Below are 22,160 nucleotides of genomic sequence, written 5' to 3'. Positions count from 1 at the left end.
ATCTGAGTAACTAATTCTATTTTCTAGTACTGTTATATTCAAATTTTTAGATTGTGATTTTTAATTGTTCATCAGAACCTGATTTGGGCTATCTAGAGTGCACACCATGGATTTGAACAAGGGAGACTAATATGTTACAGCAACCATCCCTTTTTTACTAATATTTTATCTTTTTATTGTGATTTGTTTTAATTCCATGCTTTATCAAAATAAGCTTTTATCTTTATAGTCTTTTGAGTTTTTGATTACTTCTTATTCTCCTATAAGTTTCATTCTACCTAAACTTCCACAATTTTAACTTTACATAACTTTCCTAGTAAATTATCTATTTTTATCCATTTGTGGCTTTGATAATTAGCCACAAAAATAAGTAAGCATGAATATTTTGGACAAAAGCTGTATTTGTGCTAACTTTATAATGGCCACATTTACATAGTTTCCTTTATTTCTTCCAGAACTTGGGATGTAGATTAGTGTTCTGCTTGAAATTTTATTCAGTCTTCATTTGTGTCTTAATTGTATAAATTACCTTAAAAACTGGAGGATATATTAAGAAATAATAGTTGGGTAGCCATTTGGAAAAATCTGTGGCCTAATATACAATCCCTTTTTGATAAAATTAAAACAAATAATTAATGAATTAATATTATTCAAGCAATATATACTTTCGTATACTTACTTATTTTACATTCTTTGATCTGCATGCACAGTATGAAATCATAAAAGCAACAAACATCGCCACTCCAACACCAATCAAGACCATTTCCACCAGGCCAAGGAGTTTTATTTTTCCAATCACTTGATTTCTGAACATTTCTGCCTTCTCATCACCAATGGTACCAGTCTATAATTAAATTAATAAATAGTGTCATTTGCATAGATTAGTGAAACAAAATGTTCAAATGCTCAAATTATGTACATTTCTTTTCCTTAAAACATGTAGAAGGGTTATTTATGTGCATCTATAAAACAAGGCCTTTTTGCAAACCAAAGACAAATGTCAATATAATTCTCCTCCCTTTAAATATACTATATATCACACTTCAGTGTATTAGGAATTTTTTGATCTTCATAACAGTCTCTGAAATAATTCATAGTTTTTCAAAAGTTGCTTCCTAGTGACACAGGGAGACTTCAAATGTCAACAGTTCCACTAACTGTGAAGGCTTATGAGATGCATTTTCTGTGACTGATCAATTCAGAGGTTTACACTGAAAATAGCTTTTTAGGCAGTAGAATAGACTGCCTACTTCTACTCTAACTTGGCCCTTATAAGCATAGTTGGCTTTTATTAGCGCAATTATGCTCAGTGAGTCTTGGTTTCTTTGGTTTTACATGGATGCATATCTCTTTCCTATAGCAAGCACTATGACAAGAAAAATAGGCAATAGATGCTTTTTAAGTATAATTTAAAGTGTTTTCTCCTAAAAAAAACCCTGAGAATTAACAAATATTTCTATGTGATTTGGTTCTCTCAAATAAATTCGATCAGTAATGTGTAAACTCATCTATACAGGCAATAGAAATACTACTTTATTATATGCAAATGTAATTTTTAAACATTAAAGGGGTTTTTTAATATAAAATGTTGACTATTATTAATAACAAATAAGTGAGGATACTAACCTCATTAAGCCAGAGTATAGGAACAATATAATGCCTCTTCAGGGCCTTTAATGCTCTGTAATATACATTGAAAATAATTATGAAAATATACCAGTATATTTCCATATATAACAGAAATCTTAGTAACAACTAGTATAAATAAATGTCCAGAACTCAGTCACTCTTGTATGTTAAGTTTCTTGATTTTTTCCTCTGCATTGCATCATTTAAGTTTTAATATAGCTATTTCTTAACCCTTTCACTCATAAGTCTTTCTAATACAGATTTCTAATTAGATTGACTTTTTTCAGACACTCATTTTAATTTTTGACAAATAGTATTCAGAAAAGTAAAAGATGATCTAGAAATTATCATCACCGGAATACTATCTAATAAAGTGAGAGCTACCACTACAAAATCCAATTAAAAACATTCCAAAATATATAAATGCCATTTCAAAAAACACTTACTATGACTGTAAGTTACAAGTCAAAGCTGTCATATGCATTTATTATCACACAATGACATTATTTTAAAGAATCTGACATTTAATATTCTTTATATTTTCATGGATTTGCTCACGTTCTTTAAAACATGCTATAAATCCTATAAAGATACCCTTACTAAAAAGACTCACTCAATTTTTCTTGCTGGCTTGACCAATATGTTGACTTGCAGTCGTTTTGCAAATTGTAAAGTGAATCCAGTTATCTGAAAAGCAAAAAAGCTAAAATGACTATCAACTCATTTTAAAAACATTATTTTACAAAATCCAATGTTTACTTTTGCTTTCACAGCAACAATGTAAGAAAAACTTAAGTTGAAAGAGGACTACTTGAAGCTTATAAAAATCAACTGAATCTGTTTACTACTAAGTATGTTCTGGGTATATATAATGTATTCACATACGTATCTATGCATACAAACATTTTCTTTGTTCAACCTAACCTCAAGATCTCACTTAGATTTGTGATATTTACTAAAATGGTTTTGAGTATTCAATGACAGTAGCAGTAATAAAATATAAGAACCCAAGTGATTAATTCCTGAATTATGTCTGATGAAAAATATACTGATTCATAAATTCATGAATCAGTTTGAAGAGGTATGCCTTCTTTTCTCCCTCCCTCCCTTCTTTTCTTTTTCTTTCTTTCCTTTGTTTATTTATTTAATAAAGCTATTTCTTTTTGGTGTGTGTGGTACTGAGGTCAAATCTAATGCCTGGCACATTCTAGGCAAGTGCTCTAACCCTGAGCTACATCCCCAGCTCTTCTTTCAACTTTCAAAAAATATGCCGGGCGTGGTGGCACACGCTTGTAATCCCTGCACACGGAGGTGGAGACAGGAGGATCGTGCAGGTTCGAAGCCAGCCTCACTGGCTTAAGAGACCCTGTTTCCAAATAAAATATAAAAATAGGACTGGGAGTGTATCCCAGAGGTAGGAGGATTCCATCCCCAGTACCAAAAAATAAAAATAAAAATAAATAAATAAACTTTCAAAAATACACTAAAATAACTTAAAGATTAAAAGTGGTGAACTACAGCAATTGTTGGAGATTTTTCTTTATGCGGAGTATAACAAATTTTACCCTAAATTTACATGTAAAATCTTTTAATCCCTCATAGCATACAGTACCTCATAAAAGCAATACCTAGAGTGAAGTATGTAAGTATAAAACAGTAACATGTTATAAATATATATACTTATATATGAAGTGTTTTAAGCTAATTAGACTCATTTATCATTAATTTTCTTGACTTATATAACTTAAAAAGGATTATAAAGTTTCACATACTGAACGTAAAATTGAATATTTTGACACTTATATGCAATAGGAAGATATCAATGTAATTTTCATTGGCAGAGGTTCAATAATTGATTAAGAATATGACTCAAAAGTGTGGTGTGACTGAAAGATTATTTTCTTACAATTTCATTTTTTTTTAATAAAGCTGAGTGTGGTGATACGCGCTTTCGATTCCAGTACTTGGGAGATTAAAACGGGAGGATCGGAGGTTCTCGGCCAGCCTCAGTTACCTAGTGAGGTATTCTGCAACATAGTGAGACCATGTTCCAAGAAAAATAGGTCAGAGGATGTAGCTCAGAGGAAGAATGCCCCTGGATTCAGTCCCCAATATTGAAAAAATAAAGAAAAATATGCTTACAGGTTCAATATCCAGGTATGTTCTATGTTCTTCCTCATTTGGACTTAAGCCTTCTATAGGTTCTGAAATATCAGGACTTGCATGTAGAAAATGAGGGAGTGAGATGTACACAGGCTTTCCTGAAAACAATTTTAAGAGTAAGCTGGAAATAAATCACTTCATTTCACATTTAGAAACTATTTCCTTAAAAAAGAAGCTTTTTAGATTTAAAAAGTACATGGTTTTGAACAATGATTAGAGCTGATGTTAGAAAACTATATCAGAATACTATTGTACACAAATGAAACATAAAACTATGCATCATCTTACTAACCATTGGTTATATCAGTTGTTCATTCTCTAGGTATTAATGTTCAATATGCAAAATTTAGCTGCTAAACACAAGCTTTTTATAATATATATCCTTATTAAATATATATACTTAATATATATTCATATTTACTTAATATATACATACTCATTTATAATATTTATTCATGTTTTAGGCAGCAATATGTCTATAGATTGATAATTAATTTATGAGTTTTTTCTTTCTTCAATTGCACCCCTTACATGAAAAATATGAGCCAGATAGAACAAGTACTGGGTTAATCAATTCTTATTTTAGAAACATACTGAAAATACATTCATTTACTACTTTCTAGAAAAAAATATTCTAGAACAATGGCAGAGGGATAACTTGGGATGCTCAGAATATTCTGGGAACTTTCACTTCTCCCTAAACATGAAAGCAGCAATGAGTAATATTGGTGTGATTCTCCTATAATTACTAAGTTTGGCAACATGGACATACAGTTGAAGATTGTCAACACTTTATGATGTGAGACTATAATATACCAATAAAAGCACATATAAAAATATCAAACCAACATCAAATTTTTGTCACCAACTCTTCTACAATGATTACTTTCTTTAATTTTATACTTTGGATAGAGATTCTGGGTAAAGGTTCTATTGTAAAGAATACTGTAAACCATGCCATGAACCATGATACCAAACATATTTACACACCTTCTTTGCATTTGCCGATGTCTAGCACACCATACGATGTACAATTATTTGAGATAATTTTTTCTGTGCAGAAACACTCATTGTCTGGATTTTGAGCTGGAGCTGCAAAGGCATTGGCTGGAAGAATATATCTATACACAGGGATTCCTTTCAGGTCAACTTCAGATCCAAATATAGCGTAGATTGACCTAAACAGGGAGAGAAATGGTTTCATTCAAGGAGCCACATTCTGGAGGTTCATGTTTTTCTTTCTTATTCTTACTTTATATTATTTGCTTTAACTTAGAAAAACATGCACTATTCTTAGAATTTGAAAGTCTCAGAAAAAAGTTGTTGAAAAATTTTAAGAACTCAATATCTGAGTGTAAGATGTTCTTTTATTCTCAAAAGCTTCGAAGGGCAAATTTGCTTGTGAACTACCATGGAATATATATATATATATATACCAAAGATATGCCTCAAAACTAATTTCCTGTACAGTTTAAACATTTATTTGACATTTGAAATTCTTCATTTGTACCTGATTTAGATGAAATAAAGCTTCTGTCTTTCAAAACTTAATCTTGAGGAGAAAAGCCACTCAATTACCAAGGTATATATTTGATATTCTGTCATTTGCCAAGAGTCCGCCACAACCTAGGCAATGCGCTATAGCTCAAGAGGATCCTTCTAATCCCCAGAACCCCCTATATATATGTATATATATATAAAAAACAACAACAACACTGTTCTCAGCAATGTTACACTTAAGGAAAAGTTTGAGCAAATAAATTCTTCCCTACAATCTCACTGTCTTTAGGAATAGGGCTGAGGTTCCAGGGTAGCAGCATGAACTCCAGTGCTTTTGGGGTTATCTACTGAACCCCATCAATTTGAAAAGGTGTTGTAGTGGCAGGAGATGACATTAGCTAGCATTGTTTTGGAATAGTTGCATCATCTTCTTCTGGACATCTTTAGAAAGACTGGGCATTTTTTTTCTAGATTTGCTATTAAATATACTAATAGTTTGTTACAAGAAATGAAAATTCAGTTTTAGAAATGGTGAGAAAAATGATTTGCATTTAAAAAGTTGACATGTAAAGAGCTACTCTGCAAAAAATTAATAAATATTTTAGTTTCATATTTTTGTAGTTATCAGAAAATCAAGAAAAACACCTAAGTAATTTTATCTCTCTCAAATAATGTAATTATTAGATACAATTTCCTGATCTTCATTTTATCACGAGAAAAAAAATTACTCACAGTTGTACACTGCTGTCTTTCTCTTACCTGCAAATATCAGCGGAAAAGAACTGCAATACTCGAGACTTTTCAACAAAAGGTGGAAATGAAGCTGCATCTGTTTTAAAAGCAAGCCAGTGATGAGTGATTAGATGTGATATGCATACTGGAAAAATCTAGAAGTCTCTATTCTAACACAGCCAACAAAAATATAATACAAACCACCTATGTAATTTAAAAATTATTCAATACTATAGTTACTTTAAAAAGTAATAAATAGATATCTCCAAAATAACATTTCAATACGTAATCAATAAAAACAAGATATTTTATATTTTCAAGACCCACTATGCTTTTTTTAATGATAGTGTATTTCACTCATACTAGATATTTTTAAGTACCTGTTAACCATATGTAGCTAAAAACCATATATTAAATATTCAATAACAAATTTATAAAACATGCATATTTATTGATATAAAATAGAAAACCAAAAGTGGTAAAATCACATGTTACTAAAGTTGTGTTTGTGTGGTTTTGTGATGTCCCACCCCATCTGCAGAATGGCACTTTTCTTGCCATAAAATTCAGTTAGAACTCCAGCTATAGCGACATTGTTCTCATTTTTACTAGTGATTCATTCTTCTGCACTAATAGCTGATTAATATTTTTAAATCCATGTATTAAAATTCTCTCACTAAATAGAATTTTGTGCAAATGTTTTGAAAACATATCCATCAAATTTAAAAAGATATTGATTGAGTTTATTGAATTTCTACTACAGTGATGATCCATAGAACACAATGAATAAGTGAAGAGATAATGAGGTAACTCCTACATCTGCTTCTCAAATGAGTATCACAGAAATGAACCACCAGTGAATGTATTTGTTTAAAATGGTAGTATCAGGCCGAGCGTAGTGGTGTATGCTTGTAATCCCCGCGCTTGGGAGGCGGAGACAGGAGGATCGCACAGGTTTGAAGCCAGACACGCTGGCTTAAGAGACTCTGTTTCCAAAAATAAAATAGGTCTGGGAGTGTAGCCCGAAGATAGAAGGGCTCTCAGGAACCCCAGTACCACCAAATAATAATAATAATAATAATAATAATAATAATAATAATAATAATAAATAAAATAAAATAAAATAGTAGTGTCTATTCTTCAATTATGCATTCCAAGTTTTTTTTTTACTGGCAATTGTTTTTATGGTGAGACATTGTTATTCTTCATTTATGCTCACGAGATAGATAAAATATAATAAGATTACAATGATATTGTGATCAATACTTGATCCTGGCATTGAGAGGCCTGGATCTTATAGTTTAATTAACTAATTAATTGTTTTTTTATAAATGCTGCATTTTATTTGCCTTTCTTTATATTCTTACACAACAGTTCAGGAACAGTAACTAGTACAGGGAGGGTCCAGTTATTCATGAGTCTACTGGTCTGCTCTCAGAAAATCTCTTCACCCCTACTTCACAATGCTGCTGAAATCATTAAAAGGAATAAACTAACCAGGTGCAGTGGTACATGCCTATAATCACAATACTTGGGCTGAGACAGGAACGTTACAGGTTGGAAGCCAGCCTTAGCAACTTAGCACGATGCTGTTTTAAAATAGAATATAGCCAGGCATGATGGCACACATTTGTAATCCCATTCTCTTTATGGGTTCCTGTAAGGACACAGCCTACAGCTACCTTCCCAGTCTTAACTTTAACTATCATTAAAACATCAATGAAATAATTGTTGCTAGCGATTCCCAGGGACTATACCATAAGATAGCTCATATTAGCAGAGCTTTTTCTCCAAAACAAACATTCTCCAAAACAAATATTAATACTTTCACTTTTTAATCCTACTGAAGGTAGACGATATACTTCTTAATGATAATGAAAACACATTAGAATCATTTCATTAATCCTTTTCCTCATCCTGTCACCAAAAATCTCACAGGAATTGCACCTTGCCCTATTCAGCTTACCTCTGCTCCTATTTCATTTTACCTCTGTTTTCCTCTTACATCTTTTAACTGATGCTTGTGTATATCAGTGTCACTAATGAATCCTCTACATCCTTTTGCTAAGCTTATCTACTTATTTAATTTTGACTGAATTGTTTAATGATACTTTAAAATACTCAGAGTTATCTACTATTTATGTGCAGTTCATTTCTCTTTCCCTAAGAACTGTGCACTATGCTTGTGTAACTATTAGAGTTATAGTAGTACTGAGGCCCTTGCCAACATATTTGCAGAAATGCGCCTAGAAAGCATTACTTCTATGGCACAAAACCCTACCAAGGAAATCCATTAGTGCCTTTGCTGTATTTTCTTTTCCTCTATAAGAAAGAGAAAAAATTACACATGCAAAAAAATCATACCTTTGGAAAAGTTCACATTTCCTATGCTTCCCTTTCTAACGTTTTCATTATCAAATCATTTTGTATAGAATAATCCCTTGCCTGTCTTGTAAACATTATTCCAATACTTCTTAGTAGTTGGATGCTTACTTCTGATTTCAATTATCTCGTGTTTTTTTTATTCCCAAGCATTGCTTTAAAAGAAAAAAAAAATCTTACCTCTTAAATTAATAGTCCTATGCGTCTCACATTTTCAAGCACAATACTAAGACAGATCTAACCATACCCTAAATCTAGCTTTTTAGTTCCTTTTCTCCAATTCTAATTCAGAATGTTCACTTTTATACATATATTTTTCATAAATAGCAGACATCTAGTTCCTAGATGCCTAGTAGACATCTTGTCTACTAGACTGACTTATTATTTTTTCCTCTCTCATTCTGACCATCTTATCTAAAATGGATGGTTCTTTCTTGTCACATTACTGACTCTACCTCAGCTTTGAATCTCACGTAGGTTTCTCCTCTCTAATGATGTTGATTTTAAGGCTTTCCAATTATAAGTCATCTGTATAGTGCTTAGAAAAGATTTGAATAGTAACTATAACTACAAGTTTGGTTTTCTTAACTACTTATTTTTGTTGGTAGGATGGCAATTCATTAAGCAGTTTTTACGAAACAAACATTTCCCTAGTAACCTAGTAAGGGTTACTTACTGGATTAATCTTCCTCTTTGATTAATCTTCAGAAATCCCATCACACTAACCAGACCTTACTAAACCCATATAAAAATGGAAACGGAAGTATTTTGGTAATAAAAACAGTTAAATACATCCCCTCAACCTTCAAAATACTGTAGGTTTGGTGAGAGATTTGTGGAAGAAGGTGATCATTACTGCAAATGTTCTTACCTGTACCATTAATCATGTCACAATGACCTGGCCAATAGGTGAGATTCCTGAGAAATAAAGAGGAATATGAACAGACATTCACTCACATTACTTTTCTATTATGATTCAGTACTTCTAACATAATATTTATTGAAAAATGCTAAGTTTAAGAAATATTCTCATTGATTCAACCTATTTTTTTTACTTGAAATTTTCATCCTTTTGCAAAAAATTAAGTACCTGATAACCTTATAGTTAGAAGGCTATAAACTAAAACTTCCAAGTGCTAAGTTAATCAGAAATAACCTGAAATGTATATATAGTTCTAAAGGAAAAAGTTGAAAAACATTTATTTGAAATATAGATCTCTATTTAGAGAATTTTTTCTTCCAATGAGAAATTAATTATTTGAAAGTATTTTGAATGTTTATAGTGAAAAAGAGAAAAAGTGTTAAGTGGTTTATTTATATATGTTCAGTATGAGATCAAAGAGGATGAAGAAAAAAAAAGAAAGATATTTATGTCTATAGAATGCAAAATATAAGCCGAGCGTGGTGCCGCACCCTTGTAATCCCAGTATTTAGGAGGCTGAGACCAGAGGACTGCGGTTCACAGACAGCCTCAGCTACTTAGTGAGGCCCTCTGCAACTTAGTGAGACTCTGTTTCAAAATAAAGAATAAGAAAATTAGGGCAGGGCTTATAGCTTGGAAGTCAAATGCCCCTGGGTTCCATCCCCAGACCCTAAAAAAATGCAAAACATAAATATTTAATTTTAACTTCTTCCTCATTTAACTTTTGCATGGACTAGCATTAAAGTTGAACAGAGCCGGGCGTGGTGGCGCACGCTTGTAATCCCCGCGCTTGGGAGGCTGAGACAGGAGGATCGCGCAGGTTCGAAGCCAGCCGCGCTGGCGTAAGAGACCCTGTTTCAAAAATATAAAATAGGTCTAGGAGTGTAGCCCAGAGGTAGAAGGGCTTCCAGGAACCCCAGTACCATAAAATAAATAAATAAATAAATAAATAAATAAAGTTGAACAGAGTTTATTAGTTTCTGCCTGCGTGTTTAAATCAGTGAGAGACAAAGATGCGGAAATGAGAGATAGTAGTAAAAGTTTTCCTGCATCTTCAGGTACTTTTTGGTGATGAAAAAACTACTTTTTGCTACTCCTAACACATTATCTACTGAGATATCAACATAATCTTCTGCTAAATTTTCAAATAGAATACACTGTTGATCATGCTTAATCTTGTAATGAGGATTTAAATCAACCTATAATCTTAAACTAATGCACAATTATTACTCTAATTAGAAGCATTTAGCAACTTTCTTCAATATGGAAATAAAGTGAAAAATGTGTTGTTCGAGGGATATTGATGTGATTTTTCTCTGAAATAAACTTAGAATTGTTTTTCCTCTACCAGACTTTTATATAAAAGATGTGAAGCTTTGATCCCCATAGGAGAAAAACTACTACATCAGTAAATATGTAACTGCTGTATGCTACCATTAGACAAAAACACAGTTTGAGGCAGTGGCTACTTATGTTGATACAAACATTTGATCTCTTTCAGCTTTGCTTATTTCATTCCATGCCAATAAATAATTGATCTCAAGTATACTTATGAAGAGCAAGGGGAGGAAAAGGCTTTTCCCCTTATATTTAATGAAGTTAAAAACTATATCAAAATATATTCCAAAACTATATCAAAATACCAATTTCATTTTTGCATTTACAAATGTAAAATAAAGCTGAGCCATCAGTGCAGAAAATTATTTAAAGACAATCTGCAGAGGGAAAATCACAAAATCATTTTCATGGTTTCATTAAGCCTCCATCTTCATGCATACCTTTAGGACATGCCGCTGGAACACACAATTTTTATTTGACATGCTCAATTATCAAAACACTGAAACAAGATATGTTTTACTAGACATTAAGTTGCTGTATTAATTTTCTTTTCAATGTGATTTAATTGTCTAAATGCACGTTAGTGCTGAATATGCAGCAGAAATGAAAATAGTCCTGTGACATTTCTTTGCTGTTGCTTTTGTGGTACTGGGGATTAAACTCAGGGGCATTCTACCTCGGAGTGACACCCGCAGCACTTTGATTTTTTTTATTTGCAACAGAGTCTCCCTAAGTTGCTGAGGCTGACCTTGCACTTGTGGTCCTCCTGTCTGAGCCTCCCTAGTACTGGGATTAGAAACATGCCACCTTGCCCAGCTTGCATTTCTTTAAGAGAATCTGCATATTAAAGCAAGCCAAACCCTTTATAGGGCTGATATTTAGTCTGAACATACCAGCTGGCACAATTACAGGGTTAATATTTTCAGAGCTGATGACCTTCAACCAGACCTAATTCTGGGCCTTCAGAATGCCCCATTGCTGTCTCAGTGTACCTAGTAAACACGCATACCCACTCTCCCTGGATACTTACTTTCTGCCTTTATAGGAGTCAATTATGGCAACTTTGCTTACGTCATCTTTTCCATTGAAAACTTTATAAACTCCATCTGCAGTATTGTTGTACTAAAACAATAGGGACAAGAAAAAAATTACTTACAGAATCAGTCATATTTTCCCAGTTAAAACACATATAACTAACTTTCTCATTTCTCAAACACTCTGTGCTCAGTTATTTTATATTATTTGAAATATACAATATGAAAAGGTTTTTAAATTATGACATTTAATTTTCTAGAGGGTAGGATATAAAATTTGCCCAGAAATAAGTGCCTGATGCCAAGATAAAGAAGAAAATGAGTATCAAAAATTGGTGTGATCAACACTTGAGCACTCTACCATAATTAGGTCATGAGGCTATTTTGATTACCAGTTTTGCTATGGTGAGGGCACGTTGAACAAGAGCTTTGGGAACAATGATAGGTTTCTAGTTTAAATGTTATGCTACTTAAACACTTTTGTTGGTACATATTAATTATACAAAATAGTGGTGTTCACTGTGGCATATTTGTACATGCATAAAACATAACTCAACCAATTTCACTCTCTACTATCTCCCCTTGATCCTCTTTCTTGACCCTAATGTTCTCCCTTCTATTTTCGTAATAAGTGGCTACTAGAATGATAAAGATTAGGCAGATATTTTTCTAATTAGTCAAAGAGAGAGATATTAGAATTTGAGTTCAAATAATAATTAAATCTCTAATTCCTTAAGGCTTTCTATATTAACATTTGAACTTTTTTTTGTGGTACTAGGGATGGAACCCAGGGGCATTCTATCTCTAAGCTACACACTTTTTACTTCCCCATCCCTACTTTTTATTCTTTTTATTTTATTTTATTTATTTATTTTATTTAATTAATTTATTTATTTATTTGGTGGTACTGGGGGTGGAACCCAGGGGCTTTTCTACCTCTGGGCTATACTCCCAGACCTATTTTTATACTTTATTTGGAAACAGGGTCTCACTAAGTTGCTGAGAGCCTCACTAAGTAGCTGAGGCTGGCTTCGAACCTGTGCAATCCTTCTGTCTCAGCCTCCTAAGTGCTGGGATTACAAGCCTGCACCACCACACCCAGCTATTCTTTTTATTTTAAAACAGGGTCTCACTGAGTTGTAAAGGGCCTCACTGAGTAGTAGCTGAGGCTGTCCTTGAACTGAGATCCTCCTGTCTCAGCCTTCCAAATGGTAGGATTACAAGCATGGGATTACAAGCATGAACCACCACACCCAACTTGAACTTTTCTTTCATTTTCTTTTTTTTTTTTTTTTTTTGTGGTACTGGGGATGGAATCCAGGGGCATTGTACCTCTGAGTTATACCCCCAACCCACACTTTTATTCTTTATTTTGAAACAGGATTTAATTGAGTTGCAAAGGGCTTCACTAAGTAGCTGAGGCTTTCTGTGAACCATGATCCTCCTGTCTCAGCCTCCCAAATGCTGGGATTACAAGCGTGTGCCACCACTCCCAGCTAATATTTGAACATTTCAATCCTAAATACTATCTACAAGTAAAACAACAATAAAGAACTGAGAAATATAGCTGTTACTCACCTATAGTGACAAACAAAATCATAGGCAAAATTTAATTTCAATAGGATCAGCTCATTCTTTTGGCAATTCAAAACTTAACGCTATAACTAAATATATCATCTAGCACATACATTTCTTCTTAATCTCCAAACTGCCATTTTATGATATTTGAGGACCACTAAAATAAGGTGTCCTGACTTATTGAAATGTGCAAATTTGTGGTAAATTTTTAAACTCAAGTCAAACTTATGAGAGACCTAGACAAAAAGGAACCATAGGATTAATATGTTCAACACAAGCCTAAAACAATTCAAACTTAATTTTGGGGAAAGAGAAATCAAATTCTAAAAGAGTAGAACTTGACTAAATTTTAAAGTAACATTATTTTAATTTATTTAAGTAAATTTACAACTAGGAATGTTGAAACCATATGAGGGAGACTTTTTATTTTTTATTTATTTATTTATTTTTGTGGTACTGGGGATGGAAACCCTTCTACCTCCGGGCTATAACTCCCATACCTATTTTTTATATTTTATTTGGAAACAGAGTCTCTTTAGCCAGAGCGGCTGGCTTTGAACCTGCATGATCCTCCTGTCTCTGCCTTCCAAGCACGGGGATTACAAGTGTGTGCCACCACTCCTGGCCAAGGGAGACTTTTTAAAAAAAGCAATTGGGGCATATATTCACAGTTGTATTATAAATAATACGACTTGCATTAGATTATAAGATTATATCTTGCCAGATAACAACTATATTAATCCAATGAAAAAATAACAATATGTCATCTATTTTATACTTACAGGATAAAATACGCCAACTGTGGTAGAAATAGGATATGGAACCAGACTCAAGAATGGATCCTTATAGCCCCACAACAATTCTCTCACAGTTCTGGTTTGGAACATAGAAGATTTTGACTTTTTGATAAGTGAATTAAGCACCACTTGAACGAATGCATTTTGGTAGATATGGGGTGCAGCCTACAAAAAAAAAAATCACTATTTAGAACACCAATAAAATAGCATTTAACAAGTAAATGGATTAAATACTAGACTCAAACTCTTCTTATGCTATATCTTTTAAATTATTGCAAAATCCTACCTGCACTAAAACTGTAACTTATTTAATCTTTAAATGATTACATTTCTCTGCCTCATTGCCAGCCATGAGGAGATGGCATTCTAAGTGAAGCCCTGTTTTTAATGATGTTCTTGAAGTAATCTTCTAATCCTGTTTCTTGTTATGATTTTTTTTTTCAGTACTGGTTATGGAACCCAGGAACATTCTACCTCTGAGTTACACTCTCAGTTCTATTTGTTATTCTTTGTTTTGAAACAGGGTCTCACTAAGTTGCAGAGGGCCTCACTAAGTAGCTAAGGTTGGCTGTGAACTTGCAATCCTCCTGTCTCAGCCTCCCAAGTACTGGGAATACAAACGTGTGCCACTACACCCAGCTTATTGTTATGATTTTGTCATCTTTCCAAATGACCACAATTCCGCTCAAAATAACAACATCCTACACATTTTTATAAAAAGGGCAAACTAAAATTTAGTGATGACTTTAATGATGAAATTGTGGTGGGTTCCAGAGTATTTTGATTTATTTATTATTATGGTACTAGAGATTGAAGCCAGGGGCATTCTACCTCTGAACTACACTCCCAGACACATTTTATTTTTAAAATAAAATAAAATAAAACCTAGTGACAACCACACTAAGTTGTAAAGGCTGTTTGCTAACCTGTGGTTTTTCTATTTTAGTCTCCCAGTGTACTGGGATTACAGGTGTGTACCACCACTCTTGGCTTTAAAGTATTTTTAAAATAAACTTGTCTGTGTACTCACTGCTACTGCCAGATTGAGAACTGTGAAAGTGTCATTCTCTGTTCCCACTGATAGTGATGGTTCAAAGATGGCCGCATTGGGCTGGACGAAAGAGACAGTGTTGTCCTCGTCGTCCTGGGTTATATTCTCCTTGGCTAGAAAACGGACTCTGAAAAGGACAGCAGTAACAAATTAAAAAAAAAAAAAACTATCTCATGTAAATATTAAATTGTAAGTCATTTGTTTATTTAATAAATACTATTTGAACATACAGAATATATCAGAAATTATGCTAAACAATGGGGTTAAACTAACAAATTAGCCACAGCTAGGTTTCTAGCAAACTAATCAGTTTAGGGCTATGAACTAGAAAACAGAAAATGAGAATAGCAGGAGAGAAGTGTGTTATAATGGGCATCCTCACAGAGTCTACTAAAAAAGAGAAGAGATTCAAATCCAGCTTCGTCTTGGTTGGTCCTAGCACAATTTGAGAGTCAAGATCCATTTTGGTAGCAATTCTAGGTAAGTGGTGTAATATCAAATTCAAGTTTGTCTAGGTAAAATAGGGCAGAAAGTAGCATCTATAAAATCAAGAACACAATGCATTTGGGGAAATACAAATGTTTGAAATTGAATTGTATAGTTAGATGAAAAAGAATGGTGGGGAACAAAGTCACTTAAATGAGCAAGATGTCAATCGAAAAGGATAGGATGCTCTAAATGACAGTCTATCTCAAGGGAAAGGAGGAGACAGTGGAGAGGTTAAGCAGGGTAATATGGAATCCCTTTTCTCATACTAGAAGGAACTCCGAAAGTACAATGTCTATCTAGCACTGGCTTTTCCATCTTCTTCATATTACTTTAGTGAAAACTAGAAATAAATAATAGACTATAACTTCCTCTTTTAAGAGCTATAGACAAGCTCATCTCCATTGCCCTTAAAAGTTGAATATTTATTAGTTGTAAGATATTGGCGTTAACACTTCTAGGATGTCAAATCTTTTTTCCAATGTAGTAAAGGATGACTATTATGGAAAAAATATTTTGCAAGCTACCCGCTGAGATAAAATATGTATAAATTATCACCCAATCATGTATTTGAATATCTATTATATAAAATGAATGAATAACTAAGGTAAAGAATAAAAAATCATGTGACTTAAATAAAAACAAATCTTTAAATATCATAAAAATATTAATTTTTATAGGATGGGGATCATGACTGTTTTGTTTCCCAAGCACAGGGCATGATATACATAGGGAATTTTCAGTATTTTACTATTTCTTTATGAAGAAATAAATTAATGGCTCAAGTTGTTTTAAAGGAGATGTTAAAATAAGATAGAAAAATATTTTAGTGTACTTTCACCTAAGCTTTATTATTTTCCTTTGAGGTATATAGATACACAAAGAATATAAAAATCTGAAACAGAACTCAAGACAGCCATGTACTAGCAATAAATTTTCTCTAAATTGCTATTTTAAATTAGAATATATATTATTCATATTTAATATCAAGCTATTGTAATTTTTGGAACATTTATGCATACACATCACTGAAACAATAGCAAAATAATAGTGAACCATATTTAAGCTTCCTTAATGTTGTATTTACAACATTATACCAGTAGATGGCACTCACTAAGAGAAAAATCCTCACCAAGTGCTGTGTACATGATGTCACTACCACCATAAAATTCATTATGATGTGACACTATAAGGAATCACCAAAAGTATTAAAAAAAACATAGTCACTCAATATTTTTATTTAAAAAATTAGAAGTTTGGGGAAGTGTTAATGAGGTCAAGGGAAGTGTGTGTCCTGAATTTTTTGTTGTCAAAGTAAAGACAACTTTAAAAATTATTTGTGTTTTACCTGAGACTGTTCTTAAGAAATTATAGTATTCACAGGACCGGTTTAGGTTGCACTATAACTAAGGTTTCCATTCAGGCAATTTCATGCTTTGACTCATGTCACATCTTGTCAGTCAAAGTTTCATCAAACTCATTTTAGCAGTCATTGGCCAAATTAGCCCAGTTTTCCTTGAGATGGGACATCTTTCTATAATTCTAATTTTGACTGGATTCTGAGTATAACTTATGGAGTAACATATTTAACTGAACACATACTTTCAAAGTATTAACATTTTTCTAAAAGGTAATATTTTCCCCTTTCTTAGAGGCATCCAGGCAAACAAACAAACAAACAAGCAAACAATCAAAAAAGACTCCAGTTTGGTGATACCATGAGATAAGATAACCTGTAGTTGACAAGAAATCCTTTTAAAATTATTATGCAAAAATGAGTTTATTGTTTATAAAATTCAGCTTTAAACCAAACTCTTCTTCTCCATCTCTCCCTCTATTGCTTCAACAAGCGAGTTAAGTATATCTAACCTACCATTGTTTGGTCCCTTTGAGAAAGGTTAAAGGATTTAAGAATAAAAATTACATTAGCTGCTACCTATCAGAGGAGAACTAAACTCGGTAGTAATTATATTTATGTTTACTCATATCCTAAATATAATATAATAATATAATATAATATAATAATATAATAATATCCTAAATAATATAATAATATCCTAAAGGTGAAAAACATGATTCACCCAAAACCAAAAACCAGACAAAAATCATGGTAAATTCCCAAATTCCAACATTTCTCTCCATCACAGATACTCATCTGTTAAAAAAAAAAAAAAAAAAAAAAAAAACGCAATTAAAGCCGGGCATGGTGGCGCACGCTTGTAATCCCCGTGTTTGGGAGGCTGAGACAGAAGGATCTTGCAGATTCGAAGCCAGCCTCAGCTGGCTTAAGAGACCCTGTTTCCAAATAAAAAATATAAAATAGGTCTGGGAGTGTAGCCTGGAGGTAGAAGTACCCTGGGTTCCATCCCCAGTACCACCAAAAAAAAAAAAAAAAGTAATACAAATTACTACTTATGCAGAGAAATTCATTGGGCCTTATACGAATTCCATATTTTCAGTGGGTATACATGATAGGTATAACTTTTCTTTGGAAGAAAATATTTATAAGGATCATTGTTAGAAACTGTAAGACAACAAAAATATATTTCCAAGATAAGATTTTCCTTGTAACGAATATTAAGCTTCTTCAACAAGGTAGTGAGTGCTCACAGATATGACTTTAGATGCAGCTGAGCTGGGGGAAATTGCCATGACAATATAAGCACCAACACAGTCTGTACCTCACAAACAGTGTGCAGCGCTTTGAGTACTGCTACAGCTATCACTAGTTTGTTGTAATTTTAAAATTATGTCATCATAGAATATTCAAAACAGGTAAGAACTAAAACTGTGAATTATAAAAATTACAAATATAAAATTTTGTGATATGAATTTATCAGGGTATATAAGTAGTTTTAATCATCCTTTGGTGAGAGCCACATATTTGTATAATAAACGACATAGAGGACTTATCTATGTTTCCATGTAGATAGCATAGATATATGCCTAATGTTTGGTAAATATTCCCTTTAATTACTTTGATAGAAAAAAAGAGTCTAAACAGGAGAAAATGTATGCAAATATCCAAATTACCGGTTCTCATCAGTGTGAACATGGTGGTCAGGACACTTCACTTTTGATGTTATCAGGATTTTTACTTGCAAAATGAAACTTCTGGCTAACCATTTCCCTAAGTTCTAACAGTCTAAGATTCTATTCGCATTTCTGATAAATCCTCATGGAATGATGGGTAAAAGGTATAGTATATTTACTTTCAGTAAACAGAAAACTAGAAGAGTAAAACTACTAGATAAATATATATACCTACATATTCTGAAAATTGGGTTGAATATAAATCCTCAGCAGGTACTAGTGTTACATAATATCAGCTTAGTTGGCCAGGCATGGCAGTGCAGGTTTGTAATCCGTGCTTGGGAGGCTGAGGTTCGGAGCCAGCCTCAGCTACTGAGTGAGGCTCTCAGTAACCTAGTGAGACCCTGTTTCCAAATAAAATATAAAATAGGTCTGGGAGTATAGCACAGAGGTAGAAAGCTTCTGGGTTCCACCCCTAGTACCACCAAAAAAAAAAAAAAAAAAAAAAAAAGTCAGCTTAGTTCCATGGTTCTCAAAATTTAGTGTCTACCAGAATCACCCAGAGGGCTTTTAAATTCCTTGCAGGGCTCCAATTCATTTGGTTGGGGTAAGGTCTAAGAATTTATATGTCTATAGTATTGGTGAGAATATAAGTACATTTCAACACAACGGCTTGCAGCAAGTGGGAACTTTCTCAGCAATCTATGTGCTGGAGTTAAGAGTGCCACTCCTTTCAGGGGACTCACCTGTAGGTGTAAGGACCTCTTTGCTTCACTTTAATTTTGCTGCTGTTCACTACCACTTCCTGTGGATTTTGCACATCAAAGATCCAAAACTGTCTGTAAACTTCTGTGCCTGTTTTAACCCAGTTTTTAAAAGCAATTGTACCTTCTTGGAGGACAACTTCCTATGTAAAAGAAAAAAAGCGTGTGTTATTTCATTGTAGCACTTTTAAGAGTTTGTATACAATCTGTAGTCAGCCAGGATAAAAGTGTTAGGTAGGTAGATAGGAAAATAGAACAGGGCAGAATGAAAAAACAAAACAAAACAGGAACGCATTCCCGAAAGGAAAGACAGAAATTGCCCCATCCGGCTGGGGTCAAAGACTTTCAGTCTATTACATTGCAGCTTTAGAGTTTCCACATGATAGATACAATCCTGGACCGATGCAGTAAGCTGTGGTGCGAAACCCAAAATTAATATATATATGAAAAGGGGTAGAATTTCTATGGGGATAAAAGCCCACTATGTGGCAGTAGACTCTCTCTCCTCTCCCTCTCTCCTACTCCCTCCCTCCTCCTTTTTGGGAAGCCCTTCTTGTTTCTTCTTGACCTCTCCCCCTTACTCTGTTCCTAGACCCTCTTGTAAAATTTATTCAATAAAGTTTCTTATAAGCAGGCCATGGTAAAGCAGGCTTGTAATCTCAGATTAACAAGGGGAAGTTGAGACCCTAGGACGATGGTTCAAGGGTAGCCTCCACCACTTAGTGAGGTACTCTGCAACTTAGTGAGACACTGTTTCAAAATAAAGAATACAAGGTAAGTCTGGGGGTATAGCTCAAAGTTAGAATTTCCCTGGGTTTAATCCCTAGTATTGAAAAAAAATAAATAAAAAATATAAATAAATAAAAATTTTTATGGCATTTTCTGAATAAAATCTTTCTTTTTGTGGATAAGAATCAAGGAAATACTCATGGCCCTATAACATAAGTGGTACTTGGATCTATAATCCATGGTGCCTCTGCTTCTCCCCAGCTCTCCCACTCCATAGGCAAAGCTGCCACATCCTGTGCCTGGCTCAGCCCCTATTTTCCCTGCCCCACTGCTAACTTTTCTTGCCACTAAGCTGCCAGTGTCTGGCTCTTCCCCCAAACCCTCTACCATTTTTAAACTTCTGGCCTCTTTTTTTAATTACAGCAGCAGGCATTTTCTCTCTCCTGTCCCCATATTTCCATTCACAGTTTTTAGCAGCTACTATAAGCCTGTTTTCTCCTTAAACCCACTCTGCCAGATCAGAAAAGGACGTGGGTAAATCAAACTCTGTGGCCCCCCGAGGTTCCCAAACCAGCACCTCCCTGGCTGGTCACTATCATGAGGTTGCCAGCCAACTCCACTGAGCATGGCCTAGCGCCATTTTTAGCATCCAGCCAAGCTGTCCTGAGGGTAGGGAAGCTTCCTTTCCCTGCCCCATTGATGCCATTATAACCCATATCCACAAGGACAGCCAGTGGCATTTTTAAATGGCTTCAGGCCACATGGTTTATAAAAATGTCTTTTTCTCCCTGGATAAGAAGCCAATAAGGTTTTTCAAATGCCTTTAAACAGGAAAAAAGTGACTTAAAATACTAACATTTTTGTTTAATGTCTTGACTGCAGGGATAACTTGTAACAGTTAAAATTGGATAATCTAAGATACACTAAGTGTTTTAAAATGCATTTGGCTTCTTAAAATATAAGATAACATAGGACAGCTTTGCTTGGGGATCTTTACTAAAGGCAGTACAAGTGCCAAAAATTGGGTTTCTAGTCAATGTAAGATTTTTATATACAAGGTTATACAATACTTTGATGGGAAAACTATTGAAAATCATAAAGCCTGTTGTTTTTTGTCCAGGTTAAAACTCGATCTAAGGGAAAACTAAGGCATGGTAACTAGCACTGATAACTAGTTCTGGCTCCTAGAAAGATAAAACCAGGCGGACCTGCCTAGAAGTGTGTGGGACCACAAAACATGTGTGATTTGCCCGAGGCAGGATTTCCGTGATCACCAGTAAGGGTCCTTCCACCCCTAGCAGCCCTCCAGGCACCATCTTTGGTGCTCTCTGCTCTCACACATGTGCTGGGCTTGGACCTACCATCTAGCCTTAACCCTTACCTTAGAAGAAAATTTTCCTTTTGCCCTTTGAGTCATGGTAATTTCTTCTAATCAATTCCTCTGGTCTTGCAAGCTTGGTTAAGTCTGATTTATTTTTACTTTATCCAATTAGAGGCTTTTTAGCCCTCTTTTTTTTTTTTTTTTTTCTTCTCCCCTGCTATTCTTACTAAGGCTGATGTTACCTCTCAGTTTCATCCTGGATTCGGAAAGCAGAGATCATCCCTTTTTGGGAACCTCAGAGGAGATAAAATGGGAGTGTTTGTTGTAAATTTGCCTGCCACAGGAGACAAAGTGGAAATTTAAAATCAACTGATGGTCACCCATGAGTGACTGACTCCTCCTGCAGCACGCCTAACTTCTTGGGTTGTTCCTGTGTCTGTGCCATACAGTAAAATCTGCAACAGAATATGCTTTGATTTCTGGAAGCTCTAAAATTGGCAGGTACTCTCTGTAGAGAACATCTATCTCCTGCCTATGGAGACCTAATACCTGGTTGATAAAAGATTTTGTTTTGTGTGTGTTTGTGTTTGTATAGAGGGGTATTGCTTATTAAGTTTTATATATTGTCTATAAGATACTAAAATGACTTATACACAAATGAATGCTAATAAATTTAAAAATCATAAATCTAAATGCTTTTT

The 22,160-nt window shown here is 33.9% G+C and overlaps 1 protein-coding gene across 4 annotated transcripts in view; it reads right to left on the bottom strand.

Annotated features, from left to right (window-relative positions):
- Nucleotides 1–679: 679 nt before the first annotated feature.
- CD36 (CD36 molecule (CD36 blood group)) overlaps nucleotides 680–22,160 on the bottom strand; it is a gene marked incomplete at both ends in the record, with an annotated part of 35,223 nt that continues 13,742 nt past the window's right edge. The window contains 11 exons of one of the 4 annotated variants that reach the window (XM_080701782.1): nucleotides 680–844; nucleotides 1,627–1,681; nucleotides 2,243–2,316; nucleotides 3,772–3,890; nucleotides 4,783–4,970; nucleotides 6,052–6,121; nucleotides 9,278–9,324; nucleotides 11,697–11,788; nucleotides 14,061–14,240; nucleotides 15,106–15,253; nucleotides 19,392–19,552. In XM_080701782.1, the coding sequence (XP_080557908.1) occupies nucleotides 680–844; nucleotides 1,627–1,681; nucleotides 2,243–2,316; nucleotides 3,772–3,890; nucleotides 4,783–4,970; nucleotides 6,052–6,121; nucleotides 9,278–9,324; nucleotides 11,697–11,788; nucleotides 14,061–14,240; nucleotides 15,106–15,253; nucleotides 19,392–19,552 (1,299 nt within the window). The remainder of the gene's footprint in view (nucleotides 845–1,626; nucleotides 1,682–2,242; nucleotides 2,317–3,771; nucleotides 3,891–4,782; nucleotides 4,971–6,051; nucleotides 6,122–9,277; nucleotides 9,325–11,696; nucleotides 11,789–14,060; nucleotides 14,241–15,105; nucleotides 15,254–19,391; nucleotides 19,553–22,160) is intronic. The other 3 variants (XM_080701780.1, XM_080701781.1, XM_080701779.1) reach the window with 3 other exon arrangements.

This window comes from Muscardinus avellanarius (assembly GCF_963383645.1).
Source record: "Muscardinus avellanarius genome assembly, chromosome: 9".
Taxonomy (NCBI): Eukaryota; Metazoa; Chordata; class Mammalia; order Rodentia; family Gliridae; genus Muscardinus; species Muscardinus avellanarius.
The sequence above is the reverse complement of the archived record's forward strand: the minus strand, read 5'-3'. Positions and strand labels throughout refer to the sequence as shown.